Source organism: Saccopteryx leptura, chromosome 3 (genome assembly GCF_036850995.1).
Source record: "Saccopteryx leptura isolate mSacLep1 chromosome 3, mSacLep1_pri_phased_curated, whole genome shotgun sequence".
Lineage (NCBI taxonomy): Eukaryota > Metazoa > Chordata > Mammalia > Chiroptera > Emballonuridae > Saccopteryx > Saccopteryx leptura.
The window spans coordinates 92,075,835-92,089,216 of record NC_089505.1 but is presented as its reverse complement, the minus strand read 5'-3'; the positions used below and the strand labels follow the sequence as shown (position 1 = coordinate 92,089,216).

General features: G+C 53.2%; 1 protein-coding gene across 1 annotated transcript in view; it reads left to right on the top strand.

Moving 5' to 3' along the window:
- DHRS3 (dehydrogenase/reductase 3) overlaps positions 1–12,706 on the top strand; it is a 40,676-nt gene extending 27,970 nt beyond the window's left edge. Inside the window, exons 2-6 of the mRNA XM_066375105.1 lie at positions 4,040–4,183; positions 5,606–5,725; positions 6,087–6,325; positions 9,895–10,020; positions 12,178–12,706. Coding sequence (XP_066231202.1) covers positions 4,040–4,183; positions 5,606–5,725; positions 6,087–6,325; positions 9,895–10,020; positions 12,178–12,262 — 714 coding nt within the window. The 3' untranslated portion in view covers positions 12,263–12,706. The remainder of the gene's footprint in view (positions 1–4,039; positions 4,184–5,605; positions 5,726–6,086; positions 6,326–9,894; positions 10,021–12,177) is intronic.
- The last annotated feature ends 676 nt before the right edge of the window (positions 12,707–13,382 follow it).

The window sequence follows — 13,382 nt, the reverse complement described above, 5'->3', positions numbered from 1 at the left end:
TTCTGCCTGCCCTGTGTCCATTCTGGCCCTGGCTGGGCCTCTTCCTCTGTCAGCTGTCCAGAGTCAACAACAGGTGATTCTGGTCCTGGGGCCACCTGGGTGGCTTGCTAAGCTGTACCAGCCAGGGTCCTGGTCATGACTCTGGGTCCCCAGAGGGGCCTGGGCAGCAGACTGGAGGAGGAAGGGAGGCCAGGAAGAGATAGATGGTGGCTACAGTGGCCCCAACTATCTCCTCCACATCACCTCCCACAGCCATTAGACCAGCCCCTGGTTATGCCGTTGCCATGGAAATGCCCCTGGGTCCGAAGATGGGAACATGCCCAGCCTGGCTCTCAGGGACTCTGAACATCCACCAAAGGCCTGAGAAAATGCATAATAGTGCAAAAAGCTGCACACACTCATGTACACAGACACAGAGAGACACGTGTGTGGACACACACACACACGTACACATACACAGAGACACAGACTCAGAGAGGTAAATCCCAGGTCTTGCTGGCTCTTGGTCTAAGTAGACTCTGTGTTGAGGGTTCTGAGGCCCTAAATGACTCAGTCAAGGGAGATGGAATAGTCTCAGCCTTAGAGAGGCCATTTAACCCCTCCCACCCCATCCCGCCTGTGATCCTGAACTTTCATTCAGTCAACAAATGGCACCAGCACATATGAAAATGAACAACCCAGAATCAAGGGCCTGGAAGCTCCCGGCCCAGGAGGTTTGGGTGAGGAGGTCAGAAAGCAAAGCTGCCATATAGCCCAGGAAGAAGGGGGGCTCTGAGCAGACACAAGCAGGCCAGTCCCCCTGCCATCAGGAGTGTCATCCACAGAGCCTTGAGAGGACATGGCCAAACCTCAGGGTCCCAGCTAGCTGTATCCCACACCCGTGAAAGGCATGGGGCACAGCCTTCACCCCCGTACCCCAGCCCTGGGTCCATCTTCAGCTTGTCCTTCCAGCCACATAGACAAGGCCAGCCTCCCAGGTCCCATGGTTGCCAGTTTCCGGGGCAAACCACACGGGGCTTTATTTTTATTTTATTTATTTATTTTTTTAAGCCGGAAACGAGGAGAGACAGTCAGACAGACTCCTGTATGCGCCCGACCGGGATCCACCTGGCACGCCCACCAGGGGCGAAGCTCTGCCCACCAGGGGGCGATGCTCCACCCCTCCGGGGCGTCACTCTGCCAGGACCAGAGCCACTCCAGCGCCCGGGGCAGAGGCCAAGGAGCCATCCCCAGTGCCCGGGCCATCCCTGCTCCAATGGAGCCCCGGCTGCGGGAGGGGAAGAGAGAGACAGAGAGGAAGGAGGGGTCAGGGGTGGAGAAGCAAATGGGCGCCTCTCCGCGTGCCCCGGCCGGAAATCGAACCCGGGTCCCCTGCACGCCAGGTCGAAGCTCCACCGCCGAGCCAACCGGCCAGGGCCCACACGGGGCTTTAGATCCCTGCCCTCCCTGCTGAACCTGAGAACTCGGGGATCCAGGAAGACTTCATCTTGTCCAGCAGCCTCGAGGCCCTCGGCGGCCCTTCTGCTGGAACCCCCTGTGTACCTGTTTGTGCTGAGAAGAACCCAGGGTTCCCGGAATGAAGGGCTCCTGTCTAGACTGTTGCCCCAGACGCTGTGAGGCAACCACTTGTGTTCCCAGGCACCTGGACCTCCTGTACCTTCCAACAAGCCCCATTTTAAGCTTCCCCTCCCTGACAAACTTGTCCAGAAATTCTCAAAAGTCCCCCGAGGCACCTGCCTCTGCCTCACCAGACCCTAGGGTATCATGCAAGTCCCAGGGTCCAATATGAGCCAGAGGTGGGATGGGGTTAGTTAGGCAGGGACCAGAGCAGGAGAAAGGAAGCAAAGGGTTACTTTCAAATCACTGGAACATACTCAGAAGATGGAGGGATGGAGGGATGGAGGGATGGGGTGACAGGATGGATGGAAGGAAACTTGGGGGACTGTGACTCCAAGGCAAGGGCGAGATCTGGTGGAGCAGAGCATGCCTACAGCAAACTGCCTGCCTTGTACGTTGTTTGTGTCTAGTCTTCTTCATGAAGTGACTGTCCCCAGCCTCTCCTGGAGGAGCACGTGCTAGGTCTGCTTTTAGTTCAGCAGACAAGGTGTCCCTTGGAGCCTAACTGCAGTCCGTTCACCCTTGGTGGGCTTTTGGGTCAAAGAGAGCCATTGATGGAATCCTCCCCTTCCTGTGTGTGGGGACTTCAATTAAAATAAACAACGTGGTTACACAAGGTGGGCTTTCAGACTGGGCTTCCCCAGAGCTGTTTTAGCGGTTGAGAAAACATTTTTATTTTCTTTTAAAAACTACTTCAAAGTCTTAAAAACCTCTAATAAAAAAGAAAATCCAATTCGTTGGAGACCACCAGCGCCTTCGTGTGTTCTTGCCAGCTAGCGACACCTCTTTGGGGCCCTTTCTTGCTTACATGACAGCACTGAGATGTCAAGGTAAACAACTGATAAACGGTTACTGCCAACAACTGCTTCGTGGTGTGGCTTCTCTCTGTCCTGTGTCACAAAGCAAAAGACAGAAGTCAGTTGCGTTCTGGTCCGACGTAACTGCGCTCCGTCTGTAACCCCCACTTGAGAATGTATGCCTTCCCAACGCAGCCTTTCTGTTCTTTTCAGTTGCTTTTAGCTCCAGAAACTATGGACTTGGATGCGTAATTTATTCCCTGTGCCTGTTTCACACGTTGGGGTTTCCAGGTTGGGTTTTTAAAGGAGATGTTTCATTGATAATTTTGAAAACCAAGAGAAGAAACAAAAATAGAAACCCATTAGACTAATCTCCAAGGAGCCTTTTTATCTCATCCTTTCTCTGACGGTCCCCAGTCCCAGCCTTCCCTCCCTCTGCGCTGATTAAGCTGTGTCTTAGTTAGGGTTCTCAGTCCAACCCTCTAGACCCAAGGGCAGGTTGTATGGTGTGTCGTTCTTGCTCAGGTCAAGCTGAGAAATAGCCAGGCTTCTCTGCTGAGCCTTTATGGCTGGCCATTCATAAATTTGTCCAACCCCCCTTTTTTTTTTAATCTTTTTTTTTTCTTTTTTTTCTTTATTCATTTTTAGAGAGGAGAGAGAGAGGGAGAGAGAGAGAGAGAGAAGGGGGGAGGAGCTGGAAGCATCAACTCCCATATGTGCCTTGACCAGGCAAGCCCAGGGTTTCGAACCGGCGACCTCAGCATTTCCAGGTCGACACGTTATCCACTGCGCCACCACAGGTCAGGCTGTCCAACCCCTTTAAGAGTCCATTTTCCCTGACCTGTGGTGGCGCAGTGGATAAAGTGTCGACCTGGAATGCTGAAGTCGCCAGTTCAAATCCCCAGGCATGCCTAGGGTCAAGGCACATACGGGTAGCAACTAGGAGTTGATGTTTCCTGCTCCTCCTTACCTCTACCTCTTCTCTGGCTAAAATAAATAAATAAAACCTTTTTTAAAAAGAAGAATCCATGTCTTGGTCTTGCCAGGGTTACCTCCTAGCATAGTAAGTCCCGAGTTTATTCACTGAGAGGTGAGGCAGTTCCCTCCGCCCCGGGAACCTGGTGGCCTCTCTTCCTGGCCTCCTTCCGAGTGTGACTGCAGTGAGGTGAAGGCCCCGCTCAGCATCTGTGCACCCCACGATCGAACCCTCCCTGTGCGATCTAACCAACACTGCTTATAAAACTGGCTCTGGACCTAACTGGTGAGAAGGCCAGTTTGTTCCTAACTGAGAATAATCTGGGACATTGTACAGAAAGAGCTCTGCTGTTGCTTCTAACTGTGTAGGATAACTGGGCTGGTGGGAGGCATCCTGCTGAAAGGAATGCGTAAGACTCAGACGTATCACATAGATGGGGCGGTCAGAAGCTAATGGTTCCCTTCAGAGTAGGCTCTAACCCTTTTAAAAATATCATATCATTCATTTGCTTTGCTCACTCTCTCTGGTGGATGCAGGGAAGCCGGCTCTTGGGCAGATTACGTTACACGCTGAGTTTCTGATGACAATCATCGAATTGTGGCAGCTTGCTTAGTTACCGCCGTTCAGTGCCATCACTGTTTCCTTGCAGATTGTTCTCTGGGGCCGAACAGAGAAATGCTTGAAGGAGACGACAGAGGAGATCCGGCAGATGGGCACAGAGTGCCACTACTTCATCTGTGACGTCGGCAACCGGGAGGAGGTGTACCAGACGGCCAAAGCTGTCCGGGAGAAGGTAAGTAGCTGGGGAGGGTCTATCCTTGGCTCTGCTGGACACAGAGAAGACTAGCCAAAGAGAACATGCTCACGTGGCCTGGGACCCAGCATTGCTATCTATGGCAGAGTGGCTGTTTCCAGAGCGTGTCTGGGGACTCTCTCGTGAAGCTGGTCTAAGAGTTGTGTGTGCCTATGTGTTTGTGTATGCATGTGCATATGTGTGCTTGTATGTGTGTGTTGCAGGAAGCAGGAATTAGGGGTATAGGTTGATTAAATAACAGGAGTAATCATTTTTTATCCCCTTTGGAATTTAGACCGTGGGAGTTTCTATCTTAGACCCTGGGGGGAAATGTCCCATTGCCTCTGGGAAAATCTTTCTCCCGACTCCAGACATCTATTAAACTGAGTGTATCAGTGAGCTCCAAGAGAGCAAAGCCACCCTGTTAAGTACTGGCACATGGTAAATGTTAACAATTTTTATGAACAATACAATTTTTATGTACAATTTTTATTATAAATGTGCTCTGTGCCATAAATTTTTTTTTCTTCTTTTCCAAGTGAGAGGAGGGGAGATAGATAGACTTTCACATGCGCTCCACCAGGATCCACCCAGCAATCCCTGCCTGGGGCTGATGTTCTGCCTATCTGGGGCCATGCTTGCCACTGAGCTATTTTCAGCGCCTCAGGTGGAGGCTCCATAGAGCCATCCTCAGCACCTGAGGGTGATGCGATGGAACCAATTGAGCCATGTCTGTGGGAGGGGCAGAAAGAGAGAGAGAGAGAAGGGAGAGGGGAGGGGTGGAAAAGCATATGGTTGTTTCTCCTGTGTGCCCTGACCAGGAATTGAACCTGGGACATTCATATGATGAGCAGACACTCTACCACTGAGCCAACCGGCCAGAGCCCATAAACTATTTCTTTCTCTCTCTTTTTTTTTTTTACAGATACAGAGAGAGAGAGTCAGAGAGAGGGATAGATAGGGACAGACAGACAGGAACGGAGAGAGATGAGAAGCATCAATCATCAGTTTTTCATTGCGACACCTTAATTGTTCATTGATTGCTTTCTCATATGTGTTCTGACCGTGGGCCTTCAGCAGACCGAGCAACCGACCTTGGGTCCAAACTGGTGAGCTTTGCTCAAACCAGATGAGCCCATGCTCAAGCTGACGACCTCAGGGTCTCATACCTGGGTCCTCCGCATCCCAGTCCGATGCTCTATCCACTGCGCCAGAGCCTGGTCAGGCCATAAATTATTTCTAATCCTCAGAACAACTCTGGTATGGTCATTAGCTCTGTCTTACAGATCAAGGCTGATGCTCAGCGTGGCGATATGGCCCCGCAAGGTCACATGGCCAGGGGTGATTGGGCCAGGTCCCACCCCTATAGGGTACAGGCCACTGGGGATGCCCTGATGAACCTGCCGTCCCTCTCACCTGCAGGTGGGCGACATCACCATCCTGGTGAACAATGCTGCCGTGGTCCATGGGAAGAGCCTGATGGACAGCGACGATGACGCCCTCCTCAAATCCCAGCACATCAACACCCTGGGCCAGTTCTGGGTAAGGACTGCTTTGGACCAGACCCAGCCCTGCACATGACAATGACATGTTCCTTCCTTCCAGGGGGCCTGGGTGCCATTAGGTAGATATGGAGAGGCTCACAAGGGCTTGGGCTCAGGCCGGGGTGGGGGTGGGGGTAATATCCAAGGACAAGGAAAAGAGGAATGACCCACCCTAGGCGATGTCTGGACTTCCTTATATGCGGACCCAGTGCCCTACAAGCAGGCAGCCCTCGGCCCCCTCCTGTCCCAGGAAAGCTCTATAACGGGGTGTGGTGCATGTGTGTGCAGAGTGGTCTGTGCTCCCTGAGAGGGGTATGGGGTCTACAGCTGCTTCACACTGACCTCCCACCCACCCTCAGACCACCAAGGCCTTCCTGCCACGCATGCTGGAGCTGCAGAACGGCCACATCGTGTGTCTCAACTCGGTGCTGGCGCTGTCTGCCATCCCCGGCGCCATCGACTACTGCACCTCCAAAGCCTCGGCCTTCGCCTTCATGGAGAGCCTGACCCTGGGGCTGCTGGACTGTCCAGGCGTCAGTGCCACCACCGTGCTGCCCTTCCACACCAGCACCGAGATGTTCCAGGGCATGAGGGTCAGGTCAGTGAACAGGGGACCCGCCCTTCCCGAGCCAGGTCATGCGGGCAGATGGGACCAGGAGAGAGGCCTCCGAGGCACACAGAGAGCGCAGATACAGAAGTAACCCAGAGCCCTCTCTCTTCGGCTTTGAGGTCTGATACCTGAGTCTCCAGCTGTGAGACACCGGGCACTATGGAGGTCCAGGTCCTGATCCCCGGATCAGGGCGCTCTTACAGAGTACCAGTGTGGGCAGTAGAATACTGCCCGCTAGAGGAAGGGAACAGAGCCGATGCATGAGCAGCAGGGATGAGGCTCCAAAGTGTGACATTGAGCAAAGGAAGCTGGAGACACAAGAACGCTTTCTGAACGATTCCATTTCTAGAGTCCTAGAACAGGGAAACACGAGGCCCGGGCAACAGAAGTCAGAACCAGGGAGCGTCAGGGAACGTGCTAGGTAGGCTTTTAGACATGTTCTCTCTCTTTGCTCTGGGCGGTGGTTACATAGGTAAAAACTAATCACACCGTACACTTAAGATTGATGCCTTTTATTGTATGCAAATGAACTACAGGCATTCAGTGGAGGGCATGCATGTACACCTTCGAGATGATTACCGAGTGTGCGTAGGGGGGGCAGGGATTAAGAATCAGAACACCTGGTTTTGAGTCACACCTCAGCCACCGAACAGCGGCGAGATCTTGAGCCTATTCTCTTATCTCTCTGGGTTTTATTTCGCTCATTCTGTTAAGACGGTGGAAATAGCATTTTCTTCACGGGGTTATTGGAAGAATGAAAAACTACAGGTGTAACGGATCCAGACTGAAGCCTGGGGCACCCTCTATGCTCAGTAACGAACCAGCACTCTTTAACTGTTTTTGCTAATAATAGACATCTTCACAAATGCATCTGTTATTAATCTTCCTGGCAAACCATATCTTCAGCGTGTCCCAGAAGTATACATTTCCACCTGACTTGCATGCCAATTATTGTAGATTCTGAATTTAGGGGAGGCTGGATTGATGCCTATTAATGTGCCTTGTTGGCTGCCGTGCCCCCCCATCCTGAGGTCTTGGTCTGGTTTCTTTTCATCTGGGCACACAGGAAGCGCTGGATGCAGAAAGCCCATGAGGGCTAGAAACACAGCCGTGGCAATCACGGTTTTCATTGGATGCCCAGGCACGGAAGTGGGAGGGACAGTTGCAGACCCCGCCTTCTGTTCAGTTCACCTTCCAGCAGTTTCTTCCTTTCTGACCCTTTGAGAAGGGCATTTCAAGGTTTTCCTCAAGTCATTTTTTCCAGTGGTTCCCAGTATGGCCCCAGCTACCTGGGGCCACAGCCCAGCTCTGTGTCACGGTGGGGAAGTCCCTTAGCTTTTCTGTGCCTGTGTTCCTCACCTCTAGGAAGGGGTAGATAAGCGTGGGCCCCCTACTTCACGGGTTCAGTGCTCCTGGGTGTGAATATCTATCCTGCCTAGCAGGCAGTCAGCTCCAGGTGAAATTAGTTACCTGTTGGGCAGGTAAGCCTCGAGAGCTTGGGAGAAGGGTAATAAAGGGTGATTGGTGCTAGAAAAGAAATAAAAGGAGAAAAGCGTGGGCTTTCTCTCCTACCAGCTTCCAGGGGTGGAGGGTGTTTAGGTGTTCAGGACAAAACCGATGGGTTTTCCAGCAATGGCAGCCATAGGGGTGTTATTTGTTAACGGCCATGGATTGATCATGTGGGTTCTAGCCGCATCTGACACTTGACAAACCCTGCCACCTTTGGCCCTCGGGACACCCCCCAGCGAGGGAGCTCTTGTCCCCATGTCACATTCAGGGAAGTGAGGCTCAGAGGAGTGAAGTTACTTGCCCAAGGCCACACGGACGGAATGAGCTGAGCATGCTTTTCCCAGAGTGTGCGCTGCCTTCTGCCTCCGTGGGAGTTAATAGCTCTGTCGGTTCCGCCACGGAGAGAAAAGAGACAGTTTTTCCAGCAGACGTGTGTGAGGCGTCGCTCAAGTTCTCCTGCAGCGAGGTTGCTGGGAAGAGCCTCCCGACCCCGTGGAGCTTGGTCTGACCATCCTGTCTTCCTTTCCCCTGGGAGCAGGGCTGGCCCAGGGGAGGACTGGAAGGCCCGACTCTCCTCCGTGTTGCTCGGGTTCCAACCCCAGTGAGCTGCCTCAACACGTTCGTATCTGTGGGATTCTGGAGGCTGGGCTTCCAGACTGCAGGGCTGTGGGATCCTAGCAGCACATTGTGACAGCAGAGGAAGCCCAGGGCGGGGGTAGGGGGTGGGGGGGCGGTGAGATCCGTGGAGTCTCTGAGGCCAACCAAGTCAGCGTGGGGGGCCCAAGAGTTGCCCTTTGCTCGGGGTGACATCAGACCCAGGTGACTCATCACCCTTAATCCTCCTGGTGCCAGAGCAGCTCACAGGCCCTTTGTGGGATTGAGGTCAGAGCCAGCAGCCCCAGCACTGTGCCTGCAGGGCCCCAGAGGGGTGGAGCAGGCCCTGAGCGAGGGCGGGGACAGAGCCTGGGCTCCATGCTGGCCTGGTTGAAATCCCTGACCCACCACCCACTTCCCAGAGCCTCAGTTTCCTTTCCTGTACACTGCAGTGAGTGGTTACCGGTGAGCACTCAGCACAGGCCTGGCACTTGGGGAGCGTCAGCGTCCTATGGGTCTCAGCCAGATGCCCGTGAATAGGCACGAGAAGCCCCTGGTGCCTGCTTATTCGATCATTCATTCATCAGCCCCATGAAGAGCACGCTGTAAATGTTTCAATGAATTGATGAGTGAACTGGCAGGCGAGGCAGAGGCCACTCTCTGCAGAGTCCCTGCCTCCAGCCAGGATGAGCAGGACACACGGAGGGAGTAGCAAGTCATTCTGGGTTCATTCATTCAGCAAGCGTTTACTGAGCCCCTGGTATGTGCCAGTCACAGCCCATGGGGGTTACAACAGGGAGCCAGACTCATCTGGCCTCTGCCCTTGTGGAACTCACAGTGAGATGAGAGGGGGGGGGGAGGCCATAAACAAGGAAACAGGCAAACAGGCAAGGCCATTCTAGGTGTGGGAAACCCAGGGAAGCCGCTTAGCAGGGGACGGGATCAGAGGCCACTCTGAGTGGACGTGCTGGGAGGAGGGAGCCAGGCCGATGGGACAGCTGGTAAAAGACCCTGAGACAGGAAAGAACTCCAATGACAGGAACCAATGGATCGGATCGGCCAGGACTGTTGGAGCAGGGTGAGAAGGGAAGGGAGAGGCCAGGGGCCGGCAGCCCACCCTACCCCTGAGGGAGCAGGGCTTTAGAGCACATGGGGTCCCCCAGGAGGAGGAGTGGGGGCCCTGGTGGCTGCACTAAGATCTAAAATCATTATAGTTGTTGATTATCAACGGGAGACTCAGTGGGCAGAGTGAGGGAGGGAGTGAGAACCTCCTGACACTTCTGGGGGTGTCAGTGGAGGGTGGGAAGAGATTCCAAACAGGTCTCAAGTCTCCCAACCTCGGGTCTTCTCAAAGAGGCACCGGAGGGGTGACACAGACCCGCCAGCCAAGGAGGCTATCGGCAGAAGCTCCTGCTTCTCTGGGAGAAACCCACCACGTCTCTACCTGCGTTCAGGTTCCCCAACCTCTTCCCCCCACTGAAGCCGGAGACGGTGGCCCGGAGGACGGTGGAGGCCGTGCAGCTCAACCAGGCCCTGCTCCTGCTGCCTTGGACGATGCATGCCCTCATTATCTTGAAAAGGTATGGGGCTGTGGAGAGAGTTCGGGCCTGGCTCAGGCCGCCACGGCCCCTGCTCCCAGTGGACCCCGTGGGGATGAGACCTCAGGCGGGAAAAAGCACACCGTGACCCACGAGTCACATCTGCTGTGGGCGTGATGACGAGGTGTGGCGGCTCACGTGCCTGGGGCTTCCTGTCCTCAGTCTGGGGTAACTTCTCCAACGAGCTGGGCCCAGGACCCCTTTATGAGATCTTAAAAACTATTGTGCTGCCCAAGGAGCTCTAGTCTATGGGAGTTGTATCAATTGCTGTTCATGGTATTATTAGAAATTAAAAACTGAAAAAAAGAAGTTTATAAGATTTATACCTTCGTTATATAAATATTTATAATATTTGTTCATTTATAAATAATGATAAAAAAATTTTTATCCCATGTTAACGTAAATGACTCGTTATGGAAGCCAGGTAAATTTTCAAAAAAGGATGTAGTGAGAAGGGCATTGTTTTACTGTTTTGCAAAGCCGTTCATTGTCCAGCACATGTGAAGACAAGTGGGTTCTTATATCTGCTTCTGATTTTAATCTGTTGTGATGTCACATGTCATGTAGCCTCCAGAAAACTCACATGGACATTTGTGAGAGGATGAGAGAAAAGGCAAATATCTTAGTGTTATCACAAAAGTCGTTTGACCTTGCAGACCACTGAAGAGATCTCAGCTACCCCCGAGGGTTCCTGGGCCACACTTTGAGAACCACTGTCCTAAGGTCACATAGCCCCAGCCTTCAGGAAGCATAATCAAATAGAGAAGTCAGAGCTTTTTAATGCAGAGGCTCAGGGAAACCGGGGAAGCTGCTTAGCAGGGGATGGGGTCAGAGGCCACTCTGAGTGGACATGCTGGGAGGAGGGAGCCAGGCCGATGGGACAGCTGGTAAAAGACCCTGAGACAGGAAAGAACTCCAATGACAGGAACCAACGGATCGGATCGGCCAGGACTGCTGGAGCAGGGTGAGAAGGGAAGAGAGAGGCCAGGGGCCGGCAGCCCACCCCACCCCTGAGGGAGCAGGGCTCTAGAGCACATGGGGCCCCCCAGGAAGAGGAGTGGGGGCCCTGGTGGCTGAGCCAAGATCTAAAATCACTATAGTTGTTGATTATCAAAGGGAGACTCAGTGGGCAGAGTGACAGAAATGTCAGAGGCCTGACCAGGCGGTGGCACAGAGGGTAGAGCATCAGCCTGGGACCCTGAGGACCCAGGTTCAAAACCCCGAGGTCGCAGCTTAAGCATGGGCTCACCAGCTTGAGTGCGGGATTGCTGGCATAAGTGTAGGATCATAGACACGACTCCATGGTCACTGGATTGAGCCCAAAGGTTGCTGGCTTAAAGCCCAAGGTCGCTGGCTTGAAGAAAGGGCTCACTGGCTCGGCTAGAGCACCCCCCCCCCCCACACACACACAAGGCACATATGAGAAAGCAGTCAATGAACAACTAAGGTGCTGCAGCTATGAGTTAATACTTCTCATCTCCCTTCCTATCTGTCTGTCCCTCTCTTTCTCTGTTGCTAAAAAGAGAAAAAGAAATGTCACAGTGCTAGTCTGGTGGGGGTCACTAGGGCAGAGCACCTGGGACACAGGCTCTCTGGAGGAGATGGTCCTTTTCCAGGATATGCCTGGTATCAGGGTCCCTAGAGCTTTGCAGATTTTGGGCAGCACACCCGTGGGCTTGACAAGTAAACAGTGAGGACAACACCCGGGCTTGTCGGGAAAGCACTGGACTGTGGGGAACCCAGAGAAGCCTGGGCATGAGTGTGGGGTGTTTACCTGGAGGAGGTGACACCCAGTACCCAAGTCCTCAGCGGCACACAGTAAATATTTGTTGAGCAAGTGGCAATTGGAGCTAATTGATCTCTGAGATACGTATGGGTCCTAAAATGCAAGGAATGTGTCTTTGGAAGTATACTTCTACTGCCCACATTTGCCTTGTAAACAGCCATTTATCCACTTACTTGAAAGCTCTTCCTCCACAGAGGGGTGGTTGGGATGGCTTCTGGACTTGAGAGAGGGGTGGGGATAGCTTATAGGCATCACTCTGCTATGCCAGCTTCTGTGGCCACTGGTGACCCAGCTGCTGGTTCCCCACCCCACTGACCATCTTTTTTTTTTCTTCTTCTTCTCCCTACCCCCAGCATACTCCCACAAGCGGCACTCGAGGAGATCCACAGATTCTCAGGAACCTACACCTGCATGAACACTTTTAAAGGCCGGACATAAAGTCAGGGTGGAGACACGCTCAAAAGCCACAGAGCCTGAGGGCAGCCATGGCACCTGGGTGCACCCCCCCACCCTGTGCCTGCCCCTTGGCACACTTCTGCTGGGTGAGCAGGATTGTTCTTCTCCCATAGAAGAATCTGGTTGTTGCCCCCTCCGGCTAGCCCCAGGACCTTTGCACAGGACTGATGGGCATGACTGACCCCATGGGGGAGGCAAAAAAAACAGCCAACAGCCACTTTGACACTTTTGTACATTTCTAATTCTGTAGAGTTTATTGTTAAATTGCTTCTCAAGTCTAACCAGCCTCGGCAGTGTGCAAAGACTATTTCTGGGAGGGTCTGTGCCCGGATAGTCCTCCTTTCCCTCCAAAATCCATTCATCCTCAGCTTCTGCAAAATGGTTGAACGGCAGGAATGAAAAAATAAAGCGAGATGGCTTCTGCGAGTTCGTTTGTTGAAATCCTTGGCCGCTGGTCGTTGGTGGGCAGTAGGGAGGGGACCAATCCCAACCATAGAACCCCATCCTTTGAGAGAGAATTGGTCTGTTTGGGGGTCCCTAGCTGCCAAGAATGAAATAGGTGAGAAAGGGGCAGAGATCAGGAGAGAAATTGGAGCCCAGGCCAGGGTACACAAGATCCTTGCCAACTCTTCCAGGCCCCTCTCAACAGCCAGGGGTTAGGGGGCACTCAGCCTCCCTACTGACTTCCCCCAAATAGCCTTCATGAGCTAGGCTGCACAGAGCAGCTCTCTGCCCTGCTGCTGCACCACCAGCCATGAAGCCAGCAACTTGAGTGGGCAGAGCCAGTCTCTACTGAGCACCCAGCGTCTACTAGTATATGCTGGGTGCTAAGAGGGGAATGTTGCTGAGAAGCCAAAGTTCTGAAGACTACCAGCTCCAAAAGGCCAGGCTCTGGCCCCCCACCCCCACCCCATGCCAGATTTGATTGCAAGGGATTGAACTGAAAAAACAAAGGAGAAGGGATCGGCGTTGGGTGGTAGAGATTGACACCGGCTCAGTCCATAGGGAACATTACAGCCAAGAAGTAGGGAGAGATGTTGCATGGCCCCTCTGGTGTGCGTTCTCCCCTCCTGCATCAAGGTTAATAATCCTGACCTTGGGC